The sequence below is a fragment of the Vicugna pacos genome, chromosome 6, assembly GCF_048564905.1.
Source record: "Vicugna pacos chromosome 6, VicPac4, whole genome shotgun sequence".
Taxonomy (NCBI): domain Eukaryota; kingdom Metazoa; phylum Chordata; class Mammalia; order Artiodactyla; family Camelidae; genus Vicugna; species Vicugna pacos.
In genome coordinates, this window is record NC_132992.1 from 65,403,118 (window position 1) to 65,429,368 (window position 26,251).

General features: G+C 35.4%; 1 protein-coding gene across 8 annotated transcripts in view; it reads left to right on the forward strand.

Moving 5' to 3' along the window:
- The window catches only part of GPHN (gephyrin), a 432,492-nt gene that overhangs the window by 309,563 nt on the left and 96,678 nt on the right, over nucleotides 1–26,251 (forward strand). For 5 of the 8 annotated variants that reach the window (XM_006206958.4, XM_006206955.3, XM_072963279.1 and 2 more), the window contains one exon: nucleotides 24,163–24,300. In XM_006206958.4, the coding sequence (XP_006207020.1) occupies nucleotides 24,163–24,300 (138 nt within the window). Of the gene's footprint in view, nucleotides 1–6,320; nucleotides 6,399–24,162; nucleotides 24,301–26,251 lie in introns of all 8 variants that reach the window. The other 3 variants (XM_072963278.1, XM_072963275.1, XM_072963276.1) reach the window with 1 other exon arrangement.

Genomic DNA, 26,251 nt, shown 5'->3' on the forward strand with positions numbered 1-26,251 from the left:
TAGTTTTACCAGGATTATATTGGTGACAGATGAGAGAGTAAAGCTTTCCCATCAGTGTTTATTAGGTACAGTTGCAAATTTCTTCTTTCACTGGTGGGTAATTTCATGTAAAAGTTTAACAAGATTCCATTTGAGGTCCTTCAGTGCTACTAAATAGCCAGCAGTGCATTTTATACCCAGATTTCTCCCAGGACCTCTTTTCTGACTCTGGAGCTTATCACTGGCATTCTGTAATAGAGACTTTGAACTCTGTTTGCTTTTAAATCAAAGACTTGGTCCCTTGGGGTATTATACTGTCTATAATTTTAGTGAGGGCGGGCTGTCTGGCATGATGACCAGTCAAGACATTTTCTTTAGCCTCCATATTCTTTTGTTTGAGCTCCTATTTTTATAATAGCCACTTCCTCAAGAAGCATTAGAGCACTTAAAATTCTATAAATTACTAACCATTTTTAATTGGAATTCCTGCTGAGATCAAGAACCCTTCCTTATTTCCGCAGCATTTCAAAATCATAGAATAACCCCAAAGTGTACCTACGATCAGTGCATGTATTAACCCAATAGCTAAATGAATCCTCTGGTGTGCTTAGCAGAGTTCTGCAATTTGGGCAATTTGCCTCTGGCAAAGGATCATATTCTAAGGATGAAGTTTTATGATAATTGGATAAGAAGTTAGTGAAGAGCCCATTTTAACTCACAAAAGGCCTGTTCATGTTTGGTGCCCAGGGAAGTTTCACTTTCTAAGGACTTGGTTAAGTCTTATATTGGCAAAGCAATTTCAGAAAATTTCGAAACTCATTTCCTGCAATAGTCAGTGAGACTTGGGAATCCTTTTAATTATCTCTTAGTTACAGGCATGGGAAGGTTTTATTAAAGTCCATATTCTGTCAGGAGTAAGAGATTTACTTCGTGAGATAAATCATGTTCTAGATAATGAACTTTACTTGGGCAAAACTGTAACTTTTCTTTGGAAACTTTATCCTCTTTGTGAGTTAAAAAAAGTAAGTAGGTAGAATCAGTCTTAGCACTCACTCCATCTTTAGAACACAACAAAAAGTTACCCATATATTGAGCAAGAGTAGAATCACAGGGAAATATAAAGTCCTTAAGGTCCTGGCTGAGGACTTGTGAAAAGTAGAAGAGTTTTTCAGTAAATCCTTGGAATGTAACAGTCAAGGTATATTTTTTATTTTCCCAGGAGAAGGCAAACAAATATTGACTGTTTTGACCTAAAGGGTCATTTAAAAAAGGAGAACGTTAATCAGCACTGTCAAATATGCAGCCTTAGGAGGCACTGAAGATAAAATAGGTTTAGAGCTTGGTACTACATGGAAGTGGGAAATGACTATTCTGTTACGGGCCTGAGGTGTTAAACAATCCATACTCCCACCCATTCAGCTTTGGATTGGGAGTATACAAGTGTTACAATAACTAGTACAACATATGTTGAATCTTTCCTCTATTAGTTTTACTTATTTATTTTAGTGCTTCTTTAACTTCTGGCTCAAAAGAGTATTTCACACTTTGGGGAATAAGTTTAGACGGCTTGATTTGAATATTATTGGGTGCAACCACAGTAATCCTCCCTATAGTCATTGAATTTTTGCCCACAGAATGAAAGAGGTCTAGCATCTCCTTGAAATCTTTAATTTAAGATTGATTTAAACACAAAGGCACTGGTAAAGCAATTTCCAAATTAGCTGTAATCTCACTGCAAATAGGGGAATCATCAGGGATTTCAGGAAAGAAAACATCAGGAAAATATTTAATCTAACAATTCCATTTATACAGTACAGCCTGCCTATCAAGTTAGCAGATACGATATCATAGAGGAAGAAAGAATATTCTTTTGTTAAATGTCCAAGGATGACAGTTAGGAATGTCATGAAACTATCAAAAGAATTATTAGAGACACCCACTAATAAGTAATTTTTTACCCCAAGAGAGCGATTGTATAACCGTGGTAGAGTTTAAGGTTGATAATGTATACCTCTATATCAATAAAAAAAATTTTTTGCAAGGTTGTCCTTTAGTGTTAAGAGAAATTTCTCCCTGGGAATTTGAGGGGAAAACAAAGAACCACCCCCACCTCCTTAACTCACTTTCTTTCTTTCCTTTAACCTCTTACTAACTAACACAAAATAGTTCTTTTTCCAATGTCATTTTTATACATACTATCTATAAGTGTTTTTATCAAGATATTCTATCTTTGGGGATTTACTGACCCTAGTAGAAATTGTAATGCTATCAATTTATTCTAAGTTTTATTTTGTTTTTGTTCTAAGACTCTTAAAATATTCAGCAAGGTGCTTGAGTTCTGGCAATGGTATTGTTTTCCATATTAGTTTTGCTTGCATACTAAATCCCCTGTTTTTGGCTTAAGACTGTTTATAAAAAGCTAGGAGAGAGTTAAGAGTCACCTCTGCTGTAAGATCTACTCCTGAGTGCTGTTAAAAAGCCTATCCCTGAAGTCTCTGATATTCTTATCCTTTCTGGGCTTGTAAGACGGAGTCAAAGCCCAATCTACTTTCTCAGGAAGGACTTTAGGACTAGCCTCCAAAAGACTTTGACTAACTTCTGTAGCTTTTCTGTACCCTCTGGTTTCCTATGCAATTTAGGTTCTTCTAAGTCACCCTAAGATTCTTCTTCTGCCTTTCTCATGGAATGTTTTGCATCTCAAGCTTCCACTGAATATTAACTAATTGTTACAAATCTGGAAGCCCTGGGTATGTTCTTAAAATTATTCCAAATTCCTCGGCAAGTTTCATTCTACCCTGCCTAGGCTTTGGAAAGTCATTGATGACTCTCACCTCAGAGGAAGAACAGGGCTTAAAATCAACCCTAAGGGGATTTTTTTTTTTTTCTGTTCTGGAGGAAGTTACATTTTAAGAGGTAACTGAGCTTTGGAAATTTCTGGCCAGCCAAAAGGAAAGGGGAGTGGAACAGAGGGAGAGATGGGCAGAGGGAAATGGAAGAGTATAGGATGGCAAAAGAGAAATAGTAAGATAAAATTCACTAGGTTCAAGATGTGATTTTGGAAGATCTAAAGAAGCATTATTTTAAATTTTTTAGGTTTTTATTTTACCTTGGCCAAGGAATTTCTTGAAGCAATTTTGGAATCTGAATTTCTTTTGGATATTTCCTCATACCAATCCAAAAAATCCAGCCCATTAGATGTTTGGAATTTTGTTCCTTTTTGGTCCTGTATCACCTATCAAACAATTTTGTTCATAATGAAAGTTTCCCAAAGTGGCCACTATAATTCTAAATTATCCTTGGTGAAATTAAAGATATGTACACAAATTTGGGATATAACATAAATACATATAAGAAATAGGAGTCTGGCCTGGAAGAGGCATAGAGCTAGGTTTAGACTAAGATAAACTTGAGAACTTGTAAGTAGTCCATCCAAAGTGTTGCTTGGTCACCTCATACATCAGGTTTCCCAACCTCAGTGAGTGAGCTGTCCAACTACAAACTGACATTTTTAGTTCCAGAGCATTAACAGGTTTGAAGGGAAGCTCTCTCCCATAGCCAGACTCTCACTAACAAAATAAGAACAATGGAAATTCTCAGAGGTTGATGGGTCAGTCTAATATGAGACTTACTTATTTCACTGTAAAGTGGGAGGGTCCAGGGGCTTCAGAGGAGCTTGCTGTTGTCAAATCAAGGGTCTTGGGCCTTGGTGGGAAGGGGTCAGTCTTGACTGGGTCTCCCTATGACCTCTAAGATTGTTGAATGCTGGCTCTCCACAAAGAAGAGGCTACTATAGTCAGGGGAGAACATTACTTTAACAGAGTCTGAATAGCATCTCAGTGTGGATTCAACATTGAAATATTTATGATATTTTGAAGCTAGGTTTAAGCTGAATCTTCTATTGTGACAGTTTGATTAAATAGGATAAAGATTATGATATAACAGTTTAGAATTGGTGGACACAGCAAGGCAAGGATTTGTGTGTGTGTGGCTTTGTTTTGTTTTAATTTTGGACTTTCTACTCTACAGAATAGATTTTCATGTAAGCACAATTAATTAAAGCCTGAGCAAAGCTCAAGTTGAGCAAAGGGGCCAATGCTAACTCCAGGAAATCCTGGTGGGATCCTCAGGAAAAAGACAACATGTTAAAGTTGTGCTTTGAACATACTGATTTTTTGGTGTATTAGGTCATTTAGCTACAATCTTCAGGTGTCAGTCAGCCTGAGTACCCAGGGGACAGGTAAGGCTTGTATTAACAACAACTGGATAGAGCAAACTGGATAGATTAAGAAGCTATATTTTTGAGAGAAGCTAGTCTTTCCAAATCTAATGACTGAAACAGTTCATTTCATTTCATTCATACTCAAATTCCACTGGAGTCAGAGATGAAGTGTCATACTCAATTCCATTAATGAAGTCTTCACATAATATTTTAGATGCTATCTAAACTAAATGTCATAGGAATGCAAGGTCCATAATTTCTCTAGCTGGTAGATTTCTCTGGTTTCTAGAACATCAAATGAATCAGCATGGCTGCCAAAGTCCACACAAAGCCAATCATCAGTGTCTTGCTTTTTGATGTTTTTTTTTTTTAATGAGGTGAAATTCACATAATATGAAATTAATTATTTAAAGTGAACAATTCAGTGACATTTAGTCAATTTACAATATCATGCAATCACCACCTCTGTCTAGTTCCAGAACATTTTTATCACCCCAAAAGAAAAGGAAACCCTGTCCACTTTAAGCAGTTACTCTCCATTCCTAACTGTCCCCAATCCATACAGAACTATTATTAGAGTATAAGAAAAAGGGAAAGCCTAAGGGAAGGTAGGTCAAGATTGGTTTTAATCACTCCCTCCTTCTTGAAACAATTATCTTCCTTGCCATTGTTCCTTCCTTTTAAACCATGTTTCCTTTTTCTCCAGCTTCTCTGAAGTCTCCTACTTTTGGCCCAGTCATTAAATATCAGTGTTATCCATAATTCTCTCTTAGACCCTGCATTCACAGTCTAGTTTGCCTCTGCCACTCCCACCATGAATTCAGTGCTCCAACATTCAGTGATAGTTTCAATTTGCAAATAGTTTCCTCTTTCCCAAAATGTTATTGTCCCTTCTGTTTCCCTGGAAACTTCTACTTATCCTATATTTCCTCCATGAGGCCTTCTTAACCTCTTAAATCTGAGCAAAGTGCCCCTTCTGTGTTTTTCTCTAGTGCCCTGTAGTTCTGTTACCTTACTGCAAGCCTGTTTGCAAGCCTGTGGTACTTTTTTGTTTTCTCCACTGTTTCTTCCATTCCACCCTAAGCTCTTTGCGATACTTCATCTGTCTTGTTTACTGGTACTGTTCTCAAGATCTAGCACCATTACTGTCTCTCAGTTAATGGGATGAATGGGTAAGTAAGTAAGTAAATTAGAGGAAAACCTTAGACAAGCAGAGCAGGCAAGGGTCAGCAGAACGTCTAGACTAAGAGATCAGAATGGCAGCAGAGAAGGAAAATAATAAACATTAGCAAAAACACTGATCTTTTTGTTACCAGCACTATTTTTCTTAACTACTTCTTCTCTTTAAATTATTATGTGTTTTTATTCCGGCCCTTATCACTTCACTAATTCTCACTACTGCCATCAAGATTTAGGGCCTATTACTACCTCTTACCTGGTGTATATTACCATACTTTGTGGTTCTAGTCCTATGCCATTCAATTTGTCCTAGATAGATACGTCTTCTAGTTAATTTTCTTGTACCTTGCCGTAAAAAACATGAAGTTTTCTTTTTTCTTTATACTCCTCAAAAGAGAGAATTATGAAACAGTCCTTGAAGAAGTATACTAATTTCTTATAGTTCTTATTTTTAGAAAAATTTTCCTAATTTTCTCCTGCTGCAGACTAATCCCTTACACCCTTAATTGGCTATTCAGTTTTTCTTTACATAACTAAGGATAACTAGCAATTCATTTCCATAAATATTTATTGAGGTGCTATTTATAAGTACTGCCGTTCTCAGCTTTTTCATCTAATCTCCTAAATAAATCAACTGTTTCTTTCATGTATCCTCATATAGTTTACTTACCAAGTTCTCAAATATATTTCCCCTAATAATCAAGAAATACTTTTTATTTGTGAAACCTAGTAATTCCATAAGGAGTATTTACCTTCAATTTAAATTTGGTCTCACTTGTCTTGTTTTCCTAGATTATCACATTTTTATTTTATATGAAAAATTATGACTCATTTATTACTTTCTTTTTTAGCCTCTTCGTTGTCAATATTGTATCTGTCATAGCTAAAAACATTAAGTTAATAGATTACAGAATAGGAAGTCCTACCCTTCTTTCCCCTACAGACACCAACTTAACAATACATGGACCAAAATACCTTTATGAGATCTCCAGAAACCAGTTAAGATGTTGCAGTACCCCAGGTGAGGGCAAAGCAAAGAACAAGCCAAGAACAGCTGCATTAAAATGGGTAAGAAGAGCCTTTTCACTTAACCTGTGATCTCTCCCCTGCCAAGCCAACACAGCTCATCATGATCAACATAGAACACCTGGCTTGTAGCCTGCCTCTCACTGATTGGAGAAGGAGAGAAAAGAGTACAATGTGCATACAACGTTCCAGTTTTTTATAAGGCTACCTAAGGAAGTGGTTACTGCCTTTCTTGATGGGGTGCTGAGGAAGCAGCATTGTTTGGGTGCCTGGGAGACACTAAAAGAAAGGGAGAGCAGGGGCAGTTTGCATTGACACCAGAGAGCCTGAAATGGTGCAGAGGCCAGCATGGCTCACTGCGATGGGGAGAAGGCACCCAACACAGTTTCTCCACGGGGAACAAGGGAGAAGAGTGGAGGATGTGTCCAGCAATCTGGTTTGGGGGGTGGAGGGCTGCCTGAAGGACTGGTCTCTATCTCGCCTGACTCAGGGCACTTCAGCCAACATACTTTGGATGCCTGAGAATAAAAGAGTAGGTTGGCTTGCCACTGCAGCACCAGAGAGCCTGTACTTCTGCAGGCAGACACCAGAGGGAATAAGAGATTATGGGCTTATAAAAAAGAAACTGACAAATCTCTGATTAGGAAATTACATACACAGCCAAGAGAAGTCACATCACCCAAAAAAGGTTTCAGGGGCCTCCAAAATCTTTAGTCAGGCTCACAAAGCTTCAGTAAATCCGTCTTTGGTGAAAGTATTCCCTTGTACAAAGGCACTCTATAAAAACTGGGAGATGTGGCTATTTTTCCAAATGCATAAAACTCTGCAAAAAAAAAAAAAAGACAAAAACAGAAGGCACATGAAGAAACGGGGAAACATGGCCCAATCAAATGAACAAAATAAATCTCCAGAAACCAACCTCAAAGACACAGTTTCTGACAAAGAATTCATAAATAATTTTCTTGAAGCTAAATGATCTACAGAAGAACACAGATATAAAACTATGCAAAATCAGGAAAGAAATGCATGAACAAAATGAAAATATCAACAAAAGGACAGAAACTAAATAAAGAACCAAACAAATTCTGGAGCTGAAGAATGCAATAACTAAATTGGAAAATTCACTAGAAGCCTTCAACAGCAGACTTAATCAAACAGAAGAAGGAACTTGAAGAAAGATCATCTGAAATTACCAAGTCAGAGGAGCAAAAAGGAAAAAAATGAAGACAAGTGAAGAAAGACTAAGGGACTTATAGGACAACTTCAAGCAGACTAATTAATATATGCATCATGGAAGTTCCAGGAGGAAAAGAGAGAGAGAAAAGGACAAAGAGCTTATGTGAAAAAATAATGGCTGAAAACTTCCCAAAGCTGAAGAAAGAAATGACATTGAAATTCAGGAAACAAAATATTTCAGCTCGGGTGAATCCAAAGAAGTCTACACCAAGATACATGATATTCAAACTGTCAAAAGTCAAAGAGAAAATCTTGAAAGCCACAATTGAAAAGCAGCTCATTGTGTATGAGGGAGCTCCCATAAGATTATCAATGGCTTTCTCAGCAGAAACTTTATAGGCAGAAAGGCATGGGTGATATACTCAAAGACCTGAAAGAAAAAAACAGCCTACCAAGAATGCTATGTCCAGCAAAACTATACTTCATAATTGAAGGACAAACACATTAAAGTTTTAAATTTACCAAGTATCTTTTCCAACTACAATGGAAACTAGAAATCAATAGCAATAGAAAGGTTAGAAAATTTACAAATTTGTTCAAAACAACAAACTCTTGAACAACCAGTGAATCAAAGAATAAATCACAAGGAAATTAGAAAAATATCTTGAGACTAATGAAAATGAAAACAAAACACCAAAACTTCTGAGATGCAGCAAAAGCAGTAATAACAGAGAAGTTTATAGCAGCAGATGCCTACATGAAAGAAGAAAAGTCTCAAATCAGTAACCTAAGTATCCATCTTAACTAGAAAAAGAGGAACAAACTAAACCCAAAGTTAACAGAAGGAAGAAAATAATAAAACTTAAGAGTCGAAATAAATTGAGTAGAAAAACAATAGAAAAAAATAAACAAATCTGAGCTGATTTTTTTAAACATGAACTAATTTGACAAACTTATAGCTAAACTGAGAATGAAAGAGAGAAAACTCAAATAACTAAAATTAGAAATGAAAAAGGAGATGTTACAACTGATGCCACAGAAGTGGAAAGGATAGGGACTACTATGAACAATTCTATGCCAAAAAAATGCATAAATTCCTAGAAACATACAACCTACCAAGACTGAATAATGAGGAAATAGAAGATCTAAACAAATATAGAACTAGTAAGGATATTGAATCAGTAACTAAATGCCTCCCAAAAGGAGCCCAACACCAGATGGCTTCGCTAGAATTCTACCAAATAGTTAAAGAATTAACACAGATTTTTCTCAGGCTCTTCCAAAATATTGAAGAAAAGGAAACACTTCCTAACTCATTTTATGAAGCCATCATTACCTTGAGCCAGACAAAAATACTACAAGAAAACTACAGACTAGTATCCCTGATGAAGATAGATGCAAAAATTCTCAACAGAATTCTAGAAAACCAAATTCAACAAAGCATTTAAAAGATTATACATCATGAACAAGTAAGATTTATCCATGAGATGCAAGGATGGTTCAACATAAAGAAATCAATTAACCCAATATATCACATTTACAAAAGAAAGAACAAAAACCACTTGATTATCTCAATAGATGCAGAAAAAGTATTTGACAAAATTTGACACTCTTTCATGATAATAACACTCACCAAATAGGAAAAGAAGGAAATTATCTTATCATAATAAAGATCATATATGAAAAGCCCACAGCTAACTTCATACCCAACAGTAAAAAAATGAAAGCTTTTCCTCTATGATCAGAAATAAGGCAGGGATGCCCACTCTCACCATTCCTATTCAGTATAGCACTGGAAGTCCTAGCCAGGGCAGTTAGGCAGGAAATACAAATAAAAGGCATCCAAACTAGAAAGGAAGAAGTAAATTATCTCTGTTCACAGATAACATGACTTTATTTGTGGAAAACCCTAAAAATTACACACACACACACACACAAACTGTTAAAACTAATAAAATAATTCAGGAAAGTTGCAGGATACAAACTTAATCAAAAATCAGTTGTGTTTCTATATTCTAACAATGAACAAAAGGAAGTGAGAAAGCAATTCCATTTACAATAGCATCAAAAAGAAAATACTTAAATACTTAGGAATAAACTAAACAAGAAGGCAGAAGGCTTACACACTGAAAACTACAAAATGTTGCTGAAAGAAATTTTAAAAGACACAAATAAATGGAAAGATACCCCTTATTCATGGATTGAAACGCTTAAAAGGTTGTAAAAATATCCATGCTACTCAAAAGCAATCTACAGACTCAATACAATCCCTGTCAAAACCCCATTGACATTTTTTGCAGAAATAGGAAAAACATCTTAAAATTCTGTGGAAAATCAAAGAACCTTAACTAGCCAAATAGTCTTGAGAAAGAAGAACACAGCTAGAAGCCTCACATTTCCTGATTCCAAAATACATTACAAAGCTACAATAATCAAAACAATGTGATTCAGGCATAAAGACAGTCATACAGACTAAAGAAACAGAATAGAAAGCCCAGAAATAAACCCTTGAATGTACAGTCAAATGATTTTTGACAAGAACGCCAAAAGTACACAATGGGAAAAAGACAATCTCTTCAACAAATGGTGTTGGGAATCTTGTAAAAGAATGAAGATTGACCATTATCTTACACCATATACAAAAATTAACTTTAATGTATCAAAAACCTAAACATAAGACCTGAATCTATAAAACTCCTAGAAGAAAACATAAGGGGAAAGCTGAAGACTGAAGTCGGCAATGAGCTCCTGGATGTGACTCAAAAGCACTGACAACGAAAGCAAAAATAGACAAATGGGGCTACATCAAACTTTAAAACTTCTGCACAGCAAAGGGCACATTAAATAGAATGAAAAGGCAACCTATAGAATGAGACAAAATATCTGTACACCATATATCAGATAAAGAGTTAATATCCACAATATCGAAAGAATTCCTACAACTCAGTAATGACAACAATTTTTAAAAATGATTTTTAAAATGGGCAAATGACTTGAAGAGACATTTTTCCAAAGAAGATACACAGGCATGTGAAAAGATGCTCAACATCACTAATCACAAGGAACATGCAAATCAAAACCACACCCGTTCAGATGACCTATCATCACTATCAAAGCAACAGAAATAACAAGTGTCAGTGAGGATTTGGAGAAACCGGAACATTTGTTTACTGCTGGTGGGATTGTAAAATGGTTCAACTACCATGGAAAACTGTAAAGAGGTTCCTCAAAAGGTTAACAATGAAACTACCATATGATCCAGCAATCCTACTTCTGAATAAATAATCCAGAATTGAAAACAAGATCTCAAATAGGTATTTGCACACCCATGTTCACTGCAGCATTATTCAAAATAGACAAAATGTGGAAGCAGCCTAAATGTTCATCAACAGATAAATACTTACAATGGAATATTATTCAGTCTTTAAAGAGAAGAAAATCTGTCATATGCTACAGCATGAATGAACCTTGAGATACTATGCTAAGTGAAATAAGCCAGTCACAATAAGGCAAATACTGCATGGTTAGACTTACCTGAGGTATCTAAAGTAATCACCTCTTAGAAACAAAGTACAATGGTGGCTGCCAGGGCCGGAGGAAGGAAGAAGCATGGTATTGTTGTTATACAGATACAGAAGATGAAAAGTTCTAGAGACCTGTTGTACAACAATGTTCACGTAGTTAACAGGACTGTACTGTACACTTACAAATTGTTAAGAGGGTAAGAAAAGAGAAATGTGTATTATTGGATTTAGCAGCTGGGTACTAATGGTGCTTGAATATACCTTCTCTCCCAACTCCACACACTCCTTGCAGTTGCATACTGGAATCACCCTTGATGTCCTTCTGGCATCTCACATTTCCCTCATCAGAAACCAAATTTAATACCCTTCTATCCAAATTGTTTCTAGATTGCTCTCTTAGTTAATGACACCCCCACCTACCCTAATAACCAAACTTGAAATCTCACCATAACATTTACCTTCTCCTTCCCAAAGCACAGTCACTCATGGAACTCTTTGGTATGTCTCCTCTAAATATCCTTTTTCCAATTTCTGTTGTATTAGTTCAGTCCTTATCCCCTTTAGGATGGAAGTAGCATACTAACTGCTCTGCCTATCTGCAGTGTCTCTTCCTTCCAATCTGCCATCAGTCAACTATAACATTTTTATGTATCACTTTTCCATAAAAAGTCTTGAATCGTTTCACATTTTCTGTAGTACTAAGCCACTTGAAAGTTTGTCCTTAACTGAATTGACCAGCTTTATTCTCTATATTTCATCCTCTCAACCTCCAACCTCTAACCTCATTAGGCAACTTCTCTTTCTCTGAAAGTATTATTTTGTTCATTCTGCTTCAAATGTTTCTCCCTTTTTCTTACTGTTTAAAGCTCAATTCAGTTGTCACCTCCTTTGTGAAGTTTTACACTTTGTCCCGTCAGAATTAGTTATTCCCTTTTCTGTGTTATCATACATTGTATTTTGTTTTTTACATTAAAACATAAGCATTTACAGGATTTTTAATTCTGTTTTTTTAAAAACACAGGCTGACTTCTGTGTGTTCCGCGAGACTATGGAAAATAGGAATCCCGTCTGATTTATATTAACACCACTCCCTAGTGTTTAATAAAGTGCCTTATAGAAGGAGAGTATTCAATTCATGTTTAGCAAATTAGGTTGAAGCAAAGAAAGTTCCCCTAGTGTAATATAGAAGGAAGCACACCAGACTAAAAATCTAGTGATTAGATCTTTTCATCTTGACCTACTATCTATTTAAACATGTGACTTTAAGCTAATCTTTTAACCTCTCTACAGTATAATTTGTTTTCTACAAGAAATCTTTATGAGTGTCACACCCATGCTTTAAAACTTTAAAATGTTGGCTTACGTGATAAAATTATGTAAATGGTTTCCCATTAGCTTACATGATAAAGTTCAAACTCCAAAGCCTAGCATTCAACCACCTCCACAGTCTGGTTTTAGTTACTGTTCTAGCCTCAACTCCCACTAACGGGAGGCCAAAGGAATAAATCCCTTGTCTGTATTCTTCTGCTCTCCATTCTCCTGCCAATGCTTCCCCTAGACTGAACTCAAGCAGAAGCCACAAGGACAGGGAGACCATTGGTTCTATCCATAAACATTAGCTCCTTGAGGGCACAGAGCAGGGTAGAGAAGAGGAGAGAGTAATGAAGAGGAACAAATGGACCTGCTTCACTCAAACTGTTCTTCCTACCTGAATTTAAATCAATTTATCTCAGATGATGGCTCTATAAAAAATGTTAATGCAAGTATCTAGCATTTATGGAGAGCTTACCATGCTCCAGGCATTTTGACATGCAGATTGAGGAGGAGGTATGGCTTGAGGAGGAGGAGGAAGAAGGGAATGAGGGAAAGAAGAGGCTGAAGAAGTTACCAGATCATGACCTTCAGTTAAGGTCTGCTCTTACACATACCCATATAGTTTTTGTAGACAAACCTAATTGCCATGCTGATGGGTTTGGACCCCTGTAAAGGCCAATAAAGAAATTTAAATATCGAAATCAGATCAAGTTTGAACTTTTGGGAGAATGTCTACTACTGTTTGGAGAATGAATTGAGTCAGGGAAAGATCAGAACCAGAATCTGATGAGAGCTTGAATTAAAGCTGAAGCAACAGTATAGAAAAACAAAGAAGGATTTCTGAAATACTCAGAAATCACAGTTGACAAGATTAGAAACTGGATATGGAAGGTAAGGAAGTCAAAAATGACCTCCATTTTCTAACGTGGGCAACATATGAATTACAGTACCATGTATTGATAGAACCCATGCCTTATCTTCATAGTCTTAAAAGAGAAGCAGGTGTTTGCTAATTGGACAAGAAGGAGTTGAGACAGATGTGTGAAAAAAATCATGCTATGTGCTAGAAATTATAGCTAGAATATGGGTATGTGTAAGAGCAGAGAGATGAAGAGAAAAGATGGATCATAAAAGGGCTAGCTCATTGCCCTAGGCAGTTTGAACTTTATCCCTAGGACAAAAGGAAGCTTTTGGTGGCTAAAGGCACAATTAAATCAGATACTATTGAGAAATTTCCATAGAATCGTAGAATTTAGACCATGACTTTGAAAGATAATGACTAGGGTTGACTAAGAAAAGAATTATTTCAAATTAAAAACTGTTTATTAAAAATATTTTTAAGTGTTGTGGAATCAGTCAAGAATCTGAATAATAAAGAAGAGGAAGAATCACTCATCCTACTACTTAAAGATAACTACTATGAACGCATGTAATTATTTTCTTCCAGTATGTACCTTGAATTGTGCTTTACTTCTTCAGTTATAATCATACTATGATTTATACTTTTTTAAAGTATAGCACTCATATCAGGATAATAAGTGGTGAATTTTAACCCTACTTTTTAGGCCTATAGAAAGACCTGGATCATATCAAGTTCCCAAAAAATATAGAATACACTACATAGTTTCTATCTACCTATGTGCAAAATACCTTAAAAAATTAATTTCTGTTTTCACCAGTGACACTGACTCAGTCTTCACATTTGCTTCATTCTCTATGATCACCTGTTCTAAGATTTCCTTTCTCAACTATATAAGTTAGCATCTACTACTTGCCTAAAGACCATGTTTAACAATGTTTACCTCCCACAAAAGGTTTAACCAAAATTTACTTTTTATTAGCCTATCATTGAAATTAGTATATAAGGTGAGCATTCTGGAAGTTGAAGCTTTTGTACTTATGCCTAATAATATGAGAAACAACATTTGTAGAAAAGATTAAGAGAGATGAGACTTTTATAAGCTGATAAAATTTCTCTAACTGCAAAGATAACTTTGAACTTCTCTTGGTCCCTTTTCCCAGATCATCATGAAAACTAATTAGTTAATACTTAAAAAGGATTTTAAAAGTTACTTGTCTGAGTCTACTTTTAGAGATATAATAGCTTATGATTTCTAAAGGAATACTACTTTTTCTCTACTGTTGTCTAGAGAATGTTTAGAACAAGGACCTACTGAAGAAAACAAAATTCTAGTTTTGCATTTTAATACCAGTGACACAATGAAAGTATTACAAATAGAAGCTGACCGTGTATATATTTTTATTTATATTAATGCCTCTGAAACTATATCTTGACAGCCTCTTTCTTTGAGGAATAAGAGAATTCCCAGTCAGCTTTTTTGACTATTCAGGGTTTAAGAGGGGGGAGATGGTCCTAGCAGCCTAACAAAGGAAACTGGAGTTCAGAGACCCAAAAAGGACACCAAACCAGAAGTCAGATAGCAGGACAGAAATGAACCAAAGGAATATAAACCAAATGCTGAAGTTTATATCCCTGAACCAGAATAACAGCAAAGCAAAGGGTGATTGCCAATAGTGTAAGCAAAGAGAGAGAGCCGATGAAACAGGGGCACAGGAAAGGGGAAGACTGTGTCTGAAAACTGGTCTTTTGCCATAGTGACTGTAACCAGTACCCACAATTCTTAATGGATATAAAACACTAGTGTTGCTAGTAAGGGCAAGCACCAAGGATCCTGATTTGAGATCTTCCTCAAGGGCCCTCAGTCCTTAAGAATACCTTGTCATGAAATCCATCCCTATAAAGACAGTCATGAAAAACTCCTGGTTATCTGAAGCCACCTCAGCTCAAAAGACTGTGCTTCCTTTTTTGGGGAATTTTGGCACTTGATCCTACATTTAAAGCCTTTTTAAATAGTTTTCTCCTTTTTTAGTGTATTTAGCTAATTCTGTATGGTCATTATATCTTCTAATACCATTTTGTCATCTCTTTTTACCCTGTTCCTTTGGCTATTTTACCTGTTTACTTTTAATATTGTATATTTAGCTTACCTGTATGTGACAAATTGAAAGTAAAAGCTAAAGGAAGACAGCTACTAAAACAGTTCACACCTGACCATGGGAAGTGAATTACTTTTCCTCCTTTTGGCCTTATAATTTTTCTACAGATTAATTTCCTGACCTCAGAAATAACCTGTAAGGATTAACTTAGAGTGTTGCTTACAGTGCTATCATTTCATCTTCAAACAAGGCAGTATATGCATTGAACAAAGCTAGTATTCCATTTCCCTGATTACTTAACCTTAGCTAAATGTGATAATTATCACTTTTTAATTCTCCTTTTTCTTCTCACTACTGCAAAGACTCTTTCACTGCTTTTTAACAAAAAGGTAAAGGAAAGGAAAAAAATCTAAATTTTCACTCTATTGTTAACAAATGTTTACAATTGTTTTTTTAAAAATGGATAATTCTAGGAAAAAGAATATTGAAATTATTAACCAGAATAAGGTTTGAAATTGTACATAGTATATATCTCTACAGCCCATCCTCTTTTTTAATCCATATATTCCAGACTGATTAAAAGTCAAGCATTTAGAAACTCATTCACCAAAACTTTCCAGTGTGACCACTGTGTGCACAGTATCATTGGGCCATGACTTAAAACATTTTTTCTTTTCTGAAGGAGCTGATAATCCAGTTAAGAAAACAGACATATGTATAAATAAGTTTTATTACTGTAAGATATGTAATAAATACAATATTCAATGAGAATCCTAAGAGTATTTTATAGTGCAGGAAAAAAATGAAATGGTCATGCATTACTTCACAAAAGAGGGGCTATGAAAGAAGCTTCTTTAATTTTTTTTTATTTTGAAAAAACTTCATAGTTCAGAAAATCTTCAAGAATAGTACAAACAATTCCTGTATATCTTTCGCACAAATTCCCCCAAATGTTAAGCCTTTTGCCACATGTACTTTACCACTTCTTGCTATGTGTTAATATACACATTTTCCTGAACTGCTTTACTTGTGAGAAAATTGCAGATATGATGCCTGTTTATCCCTAAATACTTCAAATATATCTTTCCTAAAGAAAAAGGAAGAAAATATTCTTACATAACCACAGTATAATTATCAAAATCAGGAAATGAACCTTGCCATAATACTATTATGTAATCTTATTCAAATTACATTTTGCCAGTTTTTTTAATAAGGTTCTTTATAGCCAAAGGAAAAAGAATATTCTCTTCTTCTGATCTGGGATCCAATCCAGGATCATGCATTACTTTTAGCTATTATGTGTCTTTAGGCCCTTTTATCTGAAACATTTCCTCAGTTTTTCTTTGTCTTTCATGACCTTGACATTTTTAAAGAGTATAGGAGAGTAATTTTGTTGAATGTCCCTCAAATTTAGACTTTTCTGATGTTTCCTGATGGTTTGGTTCAGATTATGCATTTTGACAGTAATACCTCATGAGTGATTGTGTATCCTTCTAAGTACATCATATTGGGAAGCTCATGATGTCATTTTGCCCCATTACTGGTGATACTAACTTTGGTCATTTGACTAAGTTTGTGTCTGCAGGTTTCTCTGCTGTAAAATTACTATTTTGCTTTGTAGTTAATAAGAATCTTATGGGGATATATGTTGAAACCAGATAAATATGTTGTTTTTCTTGAGGTTTTTATCTTTTAATTTAGTTATCCATTGATGATCTTTGCCTAAACCAATTATTTCTGTGATAGTTGCCAAGTGGTAACTTTCTGATCCCAAGGTTTCTTTCTTTATCAGTTGACATTCTGCTATGATGAAGAATTGTCTTTAATCATTACTTTATATTAGTATATAGTCATGAATTTTTGTTTTTATTTTATTAAATGGATTATATACTCTGTTGCTATCCTAATTTATTTTGATGCTTAAGTTATCCCAGATTTGGCCAAAGGGAACCTCTTCATGTTGACTCCAAGATCCTTTGACATGTTCCTATCATTATTTGAGTACTTCCCAAAGAAGGTTGTAAAGGAAGAATAATAATTTCACAGGAAAACAAAAAGATGAGAGAAAATTTATTCTAGGTAGAGAAAACATTATATGCTAAGCTAGAAAAATATGAAATAATGCAGTGTTTTCCAGTATCTACAATATAATCAATTGCCTAATGATGGAGTAATGAATTATGAGGCTGAAAAGGAAGCAAGGAAGAGTTCTGTATACAATTCTAAAGAATTTGAATTTTATCCTGCCAGTAATAGTGAACCACTGATAAAAATTATAGATAGATAACGTTTTGTGACAACAGTGCCTTGTTTCACAATCTTGATGCACAAGAATTCCAAGGGTACTTTCTTTTACTGTTTCTTATATCGCCCTAGAAAATAACACAATCCTTTCAGCCATGGTTTCTAGGTTTTGTCAGAAATACCATGAGGCTCATTATCTTGAATAAACAAGTAGAAAAACATTGATTAAACAAGTAGAAAAGACTATTAAATTGAAAACAATATAAGAAATTATCTTCAAATATACAAAGTGCCCTATAGACCTGAGTCTACAAACGCTACCATTGCCAGTGTTTCCCTAGAACTTTGGACCTGATTTCTCTTAATTTGAGATTTATATGAAAGACTAAATGCTTTATATATCTGAACCACACATTCGTTGAATTACCAAAGGCCCTAGCCATTTAACCTGAATAAATTACTATTATCTTTGCTTTTTAAGTTTCCTAGGAGAGTTACTCATTATCTTAGGTGGTTTGCTGTTCAGAAAGATCCAGGAAAAAGAAATACAAGGAATTCAAGAGAAAGTACAGTGGGAAATAGAGGCAGTAATATTAATAGGGCAGAGCAAGACTTCTCCTTGAGATTTTCTGTATATCTGAAGAATGAATAATGATTTACACTTTAGGTAGTTTGGGGAACTGTTTTCCCTGATTGTTTTGAAGAATGAAATTTCCTCTTGAGGTTTTGAATTTAATAAAGAAGAACCTGCATGAGCATCTTGTTTCTGTTATATTCTGTTCTATCACCTGAAAGCATCTTTTCTTCATTTGCTACTAATTTAAAAAATGGATTTTCAAGCCAAGATGAAACATTGTATATTAAGAATTGGCAGATTAAAAAGCAGGAAAAAATAATTCCATTGGTACAAACAGCTTCATTCTAAGATAGCCATTGCCATAAGAAAAATGTTACTGCTACAGAACAGAGATCCTTAGTTTACTCAGTAGAAAGGAAACCATTTGTACTTTCTTTGTCCCTTTGAAGGCCTGGTATATCATAGACATTGCCATTAGTATTTAAACATGTCTTTGATGATGGCAGTCCTGAGTGAACATCTTAAATATTGTTTTTTAGTGATTGTAACTGCTGAGTGGAAGATAGGAAATCTCAGTAATGTTTTGAGTACTTACCTGCGAAGATTCTGAACTGACATATAATCGACCCCATGTCTGGACTTACACGCTAGAATACGTAAAAGAGACAAGTTTTACTAATGGAAATCTAGGCTTATTAGAGAAACCTCTAGATCATCGATTTGTGACTAATTTAGAATTGTTTTAATCCTGCAAATCTACCTCAGAAAATTAAACCCATCACATATGAAGGTCATCAGTTTAGATGCTATAATAATTCGGCCTATTACTCTTTGCTCAATTCGAGTATCTACTAGTGGGGAGGATGTCGACTTCACTTCCTCATCGCCACCCCTACTCCCCTATAAGGATCCCATATCCTAAAGTACTTTGTAGATTATTTTTGTAAAAGTAGCTGGTCTACCCATAAATTATCATCACCATATACATAGCAGCTAATTTTACTATTGTAAGTTTAAATAAATATATCTCTGAACACTATAATCTTCTCAGTAGGACATGTACTTTCTCGTATTAGTTGTATTTTGTTTTGCAGTGTATACAAGTTAAATGGAGCTAGTGCCCTGTCAAATTCTCTTTGTGCTGTTGATATTCATTTGTAAGGTAGCCATCAGAATATATTTGTGGCCATGAAATAGTTTTTGTTTTATAGTAAAGACTCTGTCTAAATTTTGGGTATTTTCTCTATCCAAAACTCAGACTTCCTTTCATTACAACCTTCCTACTTTTTCAAAATGATTCTTGCCTTCCTTTCCTGCCTCTACCTAAATGGGCTTTATGGACCACTCAGTGAAAACTGGCTGCTAGGCTGTAACCCATCTGGCCTTTAAGAGACAAAAGTCACCCTTTTTTCTCGATTTTTTTCTATTCTATCAGATTTCTGTGCTGAGCTCAGAATCAAGAAGAGGGCTGGGGTGTGGCGGGGAACATTTCTTGACCCTTTTTTCTGTCTGATTGAGTTCCTCAATGGCCCAGGGCAGTTAGAAGTGCTTTGGAGTTGTAGCTTGCAAAATAAGAGAAGTCAGAGATAACTATTCTTAAATTTTCTGAAGCTTTCATTTTAAATCTTCTTGTAAATCACTGGTGTCAACATCAGAAAAGAGTGGAAATTGTGTTTCTTTTAAAAGAGGAAACATCACTATTTGCCTACCAGATTTATTTTGGAAATATATGCATTCTAAAAATGGCCCTCCCCCTGCCAGCCCACGGGAGGCCTGCGTAAGAGCCCCTGAGCTATACACGTGAGTGTAGTGCATCCTCAGCCTGTGCCTCCAGCTGCTAGTGCCTCTGTGTGTGTCCCTAGGACCATCCCTCAAGCACTGTTTATGCTCTTTTGATCTGAAAATGAGAGTACTGCATCACCTAGATCAATGGTTTTCAGACTTACTTTAGCTACAGTCTTTTGTTAAATGGAATCTTATATGGACACACAGTCATCCTGCATGTGGTGAGGGATACAACAGAACTGGGTATGTTAATGTTATTTAATAGTTCAATTTACTTAAACTGAACAGCTATTATCTATTTCATTACTTTTATTCTTGTATGTAGAAGGTAAGTGACAAATACTGTGTTTCTCATATTTACACAACCAAGTTAGCCCTTGTTTAATAGTGAAGTAGGTAATTGTTCCTACTGTGTGATCTCGGGTGGGTCTTCAGTAGGAAGAAGCCATTTGGCACATAGAAGATGCTCAGTAAACACTTGCTGAGAACACACGTACACACACACACACACATATGTTCACACACCCCTGCTAATGTGCCAGAGAATTAAAATACTACTCCTTTGAGACCCTTTCAGTTAATTTATTGTATCTCCAGAAGGCCTCTGTAATAACATGCAAATAGTTTAGCGAGGGACCAGTGTTAACCTACTAGCATCAAAGTCTGGATTTTTATCCAGTGAGGCAATCACTTTGTGACAGAGAGTTTCTAAATATTGAAGGGCTTAGAGAGCAAAAGGGCAGAAACAGGAGGTGCCACTTTGTTTCCCCCTTCCCAGCTTTTGACTTTGAAGAATTTGCTATTCATTCATACCTCAAGTACCTACTACAAGTATAAGGAAAACACTGTTCTAAAAGTGGCAAAAGATACAAAGATTAATAAGCTATAGTTTCTGCCTTCAAGGAATTTACAACGATTAATGTAGGTAAGGCAACTATTTAAATGTCTATAGCAAAAGATGGAAAGTGGTAAGTGCCATAAGAAAAATATAAATAAGGTACAGAATTATTTTAAGGATATGAAAGATTCTTCCAGGCTAGTAGAAATTGGTATGCAATTTCCAATTTAAAAAACTACCAGTCTCTATAGTTAGAGAACTGTCAGGTGTTTTACGACCCTCCTGCCCTCATTTTTTATTTACTTACATGTCTTTCCCTTCTACTGAGTTGTAATGTTCCTCATGGCAAGGTGTATCTTACTCTGTGTATACCAAGTGCCTAACTGCACCTGGTTCATAAAATGCACTCAGTAAATACTTGTTGAATGGATATATGTATCACTGGTAATCAAACTTGCTTTCTAGTAAGAAAATTCTATTCTATTACAAAGCATATTCTCTGTATAGTTAAAAAGTGCAATATTCTTCTCAGAAACCAAACATTTTTAAAGGACAGCTTTTATAAGATTATGCACAGTTTGCACCATAAAGAAAGTAAAGAATATCTTATGAGATCACATCTGATATCTATAAACCTGAATAAAAAGCAGAAGCACCTATCTCTGTCATTATCTTCAATTACACTGGTTGTGACAGTATGTTTTTATGACATTTAATGACAAGGCCGGGACTTCAGTGAAAGTAGGTTATGAATAAATTTACACTTCAATTGTAAGTAAATGATAAATCGTACATAATCCTTCTCTAAGTGTTCACCCTAAAGTAGACATTTTTTTCACATTTAGCACTAAATAATTTCCAAGGTCTTTCAAGCATTGAAAGTTTTGTAGTTTTATGATTGCCCATGGGGGAGAAATAAGTATAAGCCTATTTGTATGTCTTTTTCTTTGACTACTTATGATAATGTCATTTGTCTTAGAATGGAAGCTCTTTGGGACAGTACCAGTAAATCAAGTCAGTGAATATGTCTGAAGCAGCTTCTGGGGTTGGGCTAGGAGTACTAAATTTAATAAATTGCAGTGACCAGGAACTTACAGACTGCTGAGCGATACATACAGTCATTATAAAGTGGACTAAAGAAATAGGAGCTGGAGGCAGGCAGTCCAGGGCTTATATGACAGCTCAACATTGTCAACAGAGATTCGGGCTCCTTTTCTTCTCATATTTCCATACTTATTGTGTAGGTTTCCATCCTTAAGGTTGAAAAATGGCTATGGCACATCCCAGTGTCTAGCCATGTTCTAAGTAAAAAGGTAGAAGGGCAAAAACTTCCTTGTCTTGAAGCTTTGTCTCTTTTGTCTTTTTGTTTGTATTCGGAAGCCTGACCCAGGGACTTCTTCACTCACTGGCCAGAAACATATTATATGGCTGCTCTTAACTGAGAAGTGCCTGGGGAAGAAGGGAGTTGTGGATAGCAGTTAGGACCGCCAAGCAACAGTGTTTGCAGTTGCTCCTTTTATGTTTACCCTTTGGACTACAGAGCTTTAAGATTCCAAGAAAAGGCCAAGTTATTTATCCATAAGGATATTGTGCTCTAAGAAGTCTCCTTTTGTCATTAGGTGACTCATTTATTAATTCAATATGTATGTATTTTTTATTATCTAATATGTGCCAGATACTTTTCTAGGTATTGGGAATAACAACAGTGAACAAAAAGACAAAGTTGCAGCTATCATGGAGCTTACATTCTACTTAGAAGAAAGCTATAAACAAATATAAATATGTATTATAGGTATGTAGATACAAATATCCATGTATGTATGTATGTGTAGATGTATATTCATGAGGAAAAGTAAAGTAGGGTAAGGAGAATAGAGAGTGATGGTAGGTAATATTCTATATAAGATATTTAACAAAGGCCTCTTTGATGAGGGGGTATTTTAGCAAAGACCTGAAAGAAATGAGAGATGAATGGAGCCACAGTGTCTGGGGAAGAATGGTCCAAGGAGAGGAAAGGGCAAGTGTGAAGACCCTGAAGAGAGATGTACTTGGTGTGCTCAGGGACAGGCAAGGAGCCAGTCTGGCTGAGCATGCTGAACAAGGTGCGAAATGACAGGAGGGGAGAACAGGGTAGGCCATAATATGTTGGGCTTTGTAGACCATAGCGAAGATTTTATTCTGAGTGAAATAGAAAGTCACTGGAGGGTTGTGAGCAAAGATTAGCAAAATTCAACTTACAATTTAAAAGGACCACTGTAACTACTGTGTAGAGAATAAATTATAATAGGACAAGGGTAGAAGCAAGCAGACCAGTGAGGACACTATTCAGTTTTCCAGCAAATAAATGATGGTTCCAACTATTGTAGTAATTGCAGAGACAGTAATGATCAGATTCTAAAGATATTTTAACGATAGTTTAGATATGATTCCGATGAAGAAAGAAGAATCAAGAATGTCACCAAGGTCTTGTATTAGTCACTGGGTGAATGGAGTTGCTGAGACTGGAACTGCTAGAGAATAAGACAACATGTGGATAGGATAGGAGGGTGGGGAGTCAAGAGTTTTGATTTTGAGTATGTTCGGTTTGAATTGCCTTTTGCACATTCAAGTACACGTTTGATAATTTTTAAGTTTGTAGGTATATATACTCTTATCCACCAGCTATCTGGATGGCATGCACATCTAGAGTTGAAGTTAGAGGTTGGGATTGGAGATATAAAATTAGGAGTTTTAGGGTATGGGTGATATTAATGCTGTAAGACTAGATGAGGTTAGAGTTATAGAAAATAATCTTTTTCTATGACTTTTTTAGAGGAGAGAAATATGTCTTATGAAATTCTGAATAAATTCAAGTTTATGTATTTCATTTCATTAACTAACTCATTAAGTGTTCAAAGTTTAGTGCAGTAGTTGTAAGACATGGACTCTGAAGCCAGGCTACCTAGGTTTGAATCCTGGCTCTTCTGTTTCTAGCTTTATGATTTAGGCCAAGTTATGTACCCTTCTCTTTCCTCGTCTGGAAGTAAGGATAATTTTGACACCTCCTTGTAGGTTGTTGTGAAAATTAATTAGAATAGCACCATGATACATGGTAAGCACTCAAAAATGATTAGCCAATATCATCATTAAATTTCACCAACTTTTGACACACGTTGTAACATTGCTGACTTGATTTAATGTTCCACCAAAGCAGGCTATATTTTGGAAGGAAGAGAAAATTTCTCACCTTGTAATCTTCATGTCTGGACATATGAAATTGAGAGTTGTTGATATTTATAAGCCTTTCCCACTTTTTAATCAGTGCTTCAGCATCATAGTCTTAGTTAATTATCTTCTTGTTTAGGTCACAGTGCTGTGGATATCACCAAGGTGGCGAGAAGACACCGCATGTCTCCTTTCCCTCTCACATCTATGGACAAAGCCTTTATCACAGTCCTGGAGATGACTCCGGTGCTTGGGACAGAAATCATCAACTACCGAGGTACTATTACATTTGCTCATTGCCTTTTACTTTCTGGTTTTTTTCCAAGTAAGATTCATATAACATTAATACACAGTTTTCCTGAAATGTTATTACCCATTATCAGAATTATTATCATCAGTCTTTTTGTTTCTTATTTCTGCTCAACTCTAAGATCAGTCTTACCGTATACAGAGTAAAATACCATTAAACTTCCTTTACATTTAAAAAAAGAAAAAAGTCAACTGTTTCTCCTGTTCATCAAAATACCAATGCTCTAAACTAAAGAGAGGGCTCTTAGCTACAAGGAAAGTACTATGCAAAGATGCCTTTTATTAGAAGCTGCCTTAAATCTCTTTGAAGAAAGGTAGGATATTAAACAATATCCTAAAACACAAGAATCCAGTAACAGCCTGTCCCTTGCATGTATCAGGCTTATCTCCAGAGCTCCTTTGCCATTTAGGATAGAAAGTCACCTGGCTTTTGTTACCGTAGAAGTCCTTTCTGAAAAAAAGGAAGAGGAATAAGATGTTCTGTAGACTGGATTTATTCATTCTTCATTGATCTAATAAAACCTACCACATGGCAAAAAGAAAGAAATAAAGAAAGAAAAGGAAGGAAGGAAGGAAGGAAGGAAGGAAGGAAGGAAGGAAGGAAAGGCTGTCAGTACTGAGTGAGGAAAACAGTTAACTATGAGTCTGTCTTATGTCCTTTCTGACAGAAATTGGCGCTAATGTGTCTCGTAATTGTTTTCCTTTGTGGAAATCATGTTTTTAAATGTAAAAGGTAAAAACCACATTAATTGATCTATGGATCACTGAGCAACCAGTCTGATCTTAGTTATCTACTTCATCTGTCTTCTCACTTTCTGCTCTTAGTTTAGTAGCACACTGAGATCAGCTTGTGGAAAGATACTGGAAAGGTGGCAGTGTTCTCCAGTGTTTTCCATTTTTAATCAACTACTTCCCTTTCTAAAAATGCAGTACAGATAGATGTGTTTAGTGCAATCTGAGTAAAATACAGTTTCCTGGTTGTTTTTATTATGCAAATAAAAATCATACAAAAAGATTGATTTTACAAATAAAGGACTTCATTCTTAGATCATAAAATATTCCAATTTCAGTGAATATTAGAGAACGTCTATACAAACACCCTAAGTTTTCTGCAAGAAAGCTCAGACTCAAATAGAACAGCAGAAAAGGGGTAGGATAAAGACTCAAGACTTAACATTCTTCTTTTTACTACGTGGTAGCACTCTTTTTCCAGTATTAAAATATAAAAAATAATAGTAGGTAAAATAACAAATTAAAAAGCCTAAAACTAGTGAAATATTAAATGACAAATTCTAGCTCTTTGGTCCCTGACTCTAGTTAGACAAAAATTATTTTTATATACTTTACACCTACCCTACATCTTTAACTTACATTCTTTTAAATATGCATATCATTAGTCTTAAACCTTTTCTTTTGTTTCTGTTTTACTCCTCATTAAAAGAAATAAAAATAATAAAACTGACTAGAGTGGGGAGTTAGTTAAGAATTAACTACATGATTTCAGAAATCAATTTTAATGAAATAGATTTCTTTCTTTTATTCAGTACAACTATTTAGATATTTTTATATCATGCAACAGTAAGAGATTTTCAGAAAATATGAATGTAAAGTTAAGTTGGAAAAAAATTAATAATACTTTGCCTGTTACAGAATAAATTAACCATCCCTGGCTGCTTGTAATCAGAGTAGTTTTCCTTAATGTCAGTCCTTAGAAAAATCCCACTGTGATGCCAAGTCACATTTAGACAGAGATTCCAGTCCTTTTAAGGAAAGAACAGAGTTGGAAATGGCCATTTCTGTTTCTCCTCTAGAAAAAAAATATATTACTGTCAGATGGGTTCTCTTTTCCCTTTGTGTGTCTGATTCCCCTTCATTTGGTCATCAAATGAGTTGTCCCTCATAAATAAGCAAAGTGTGCA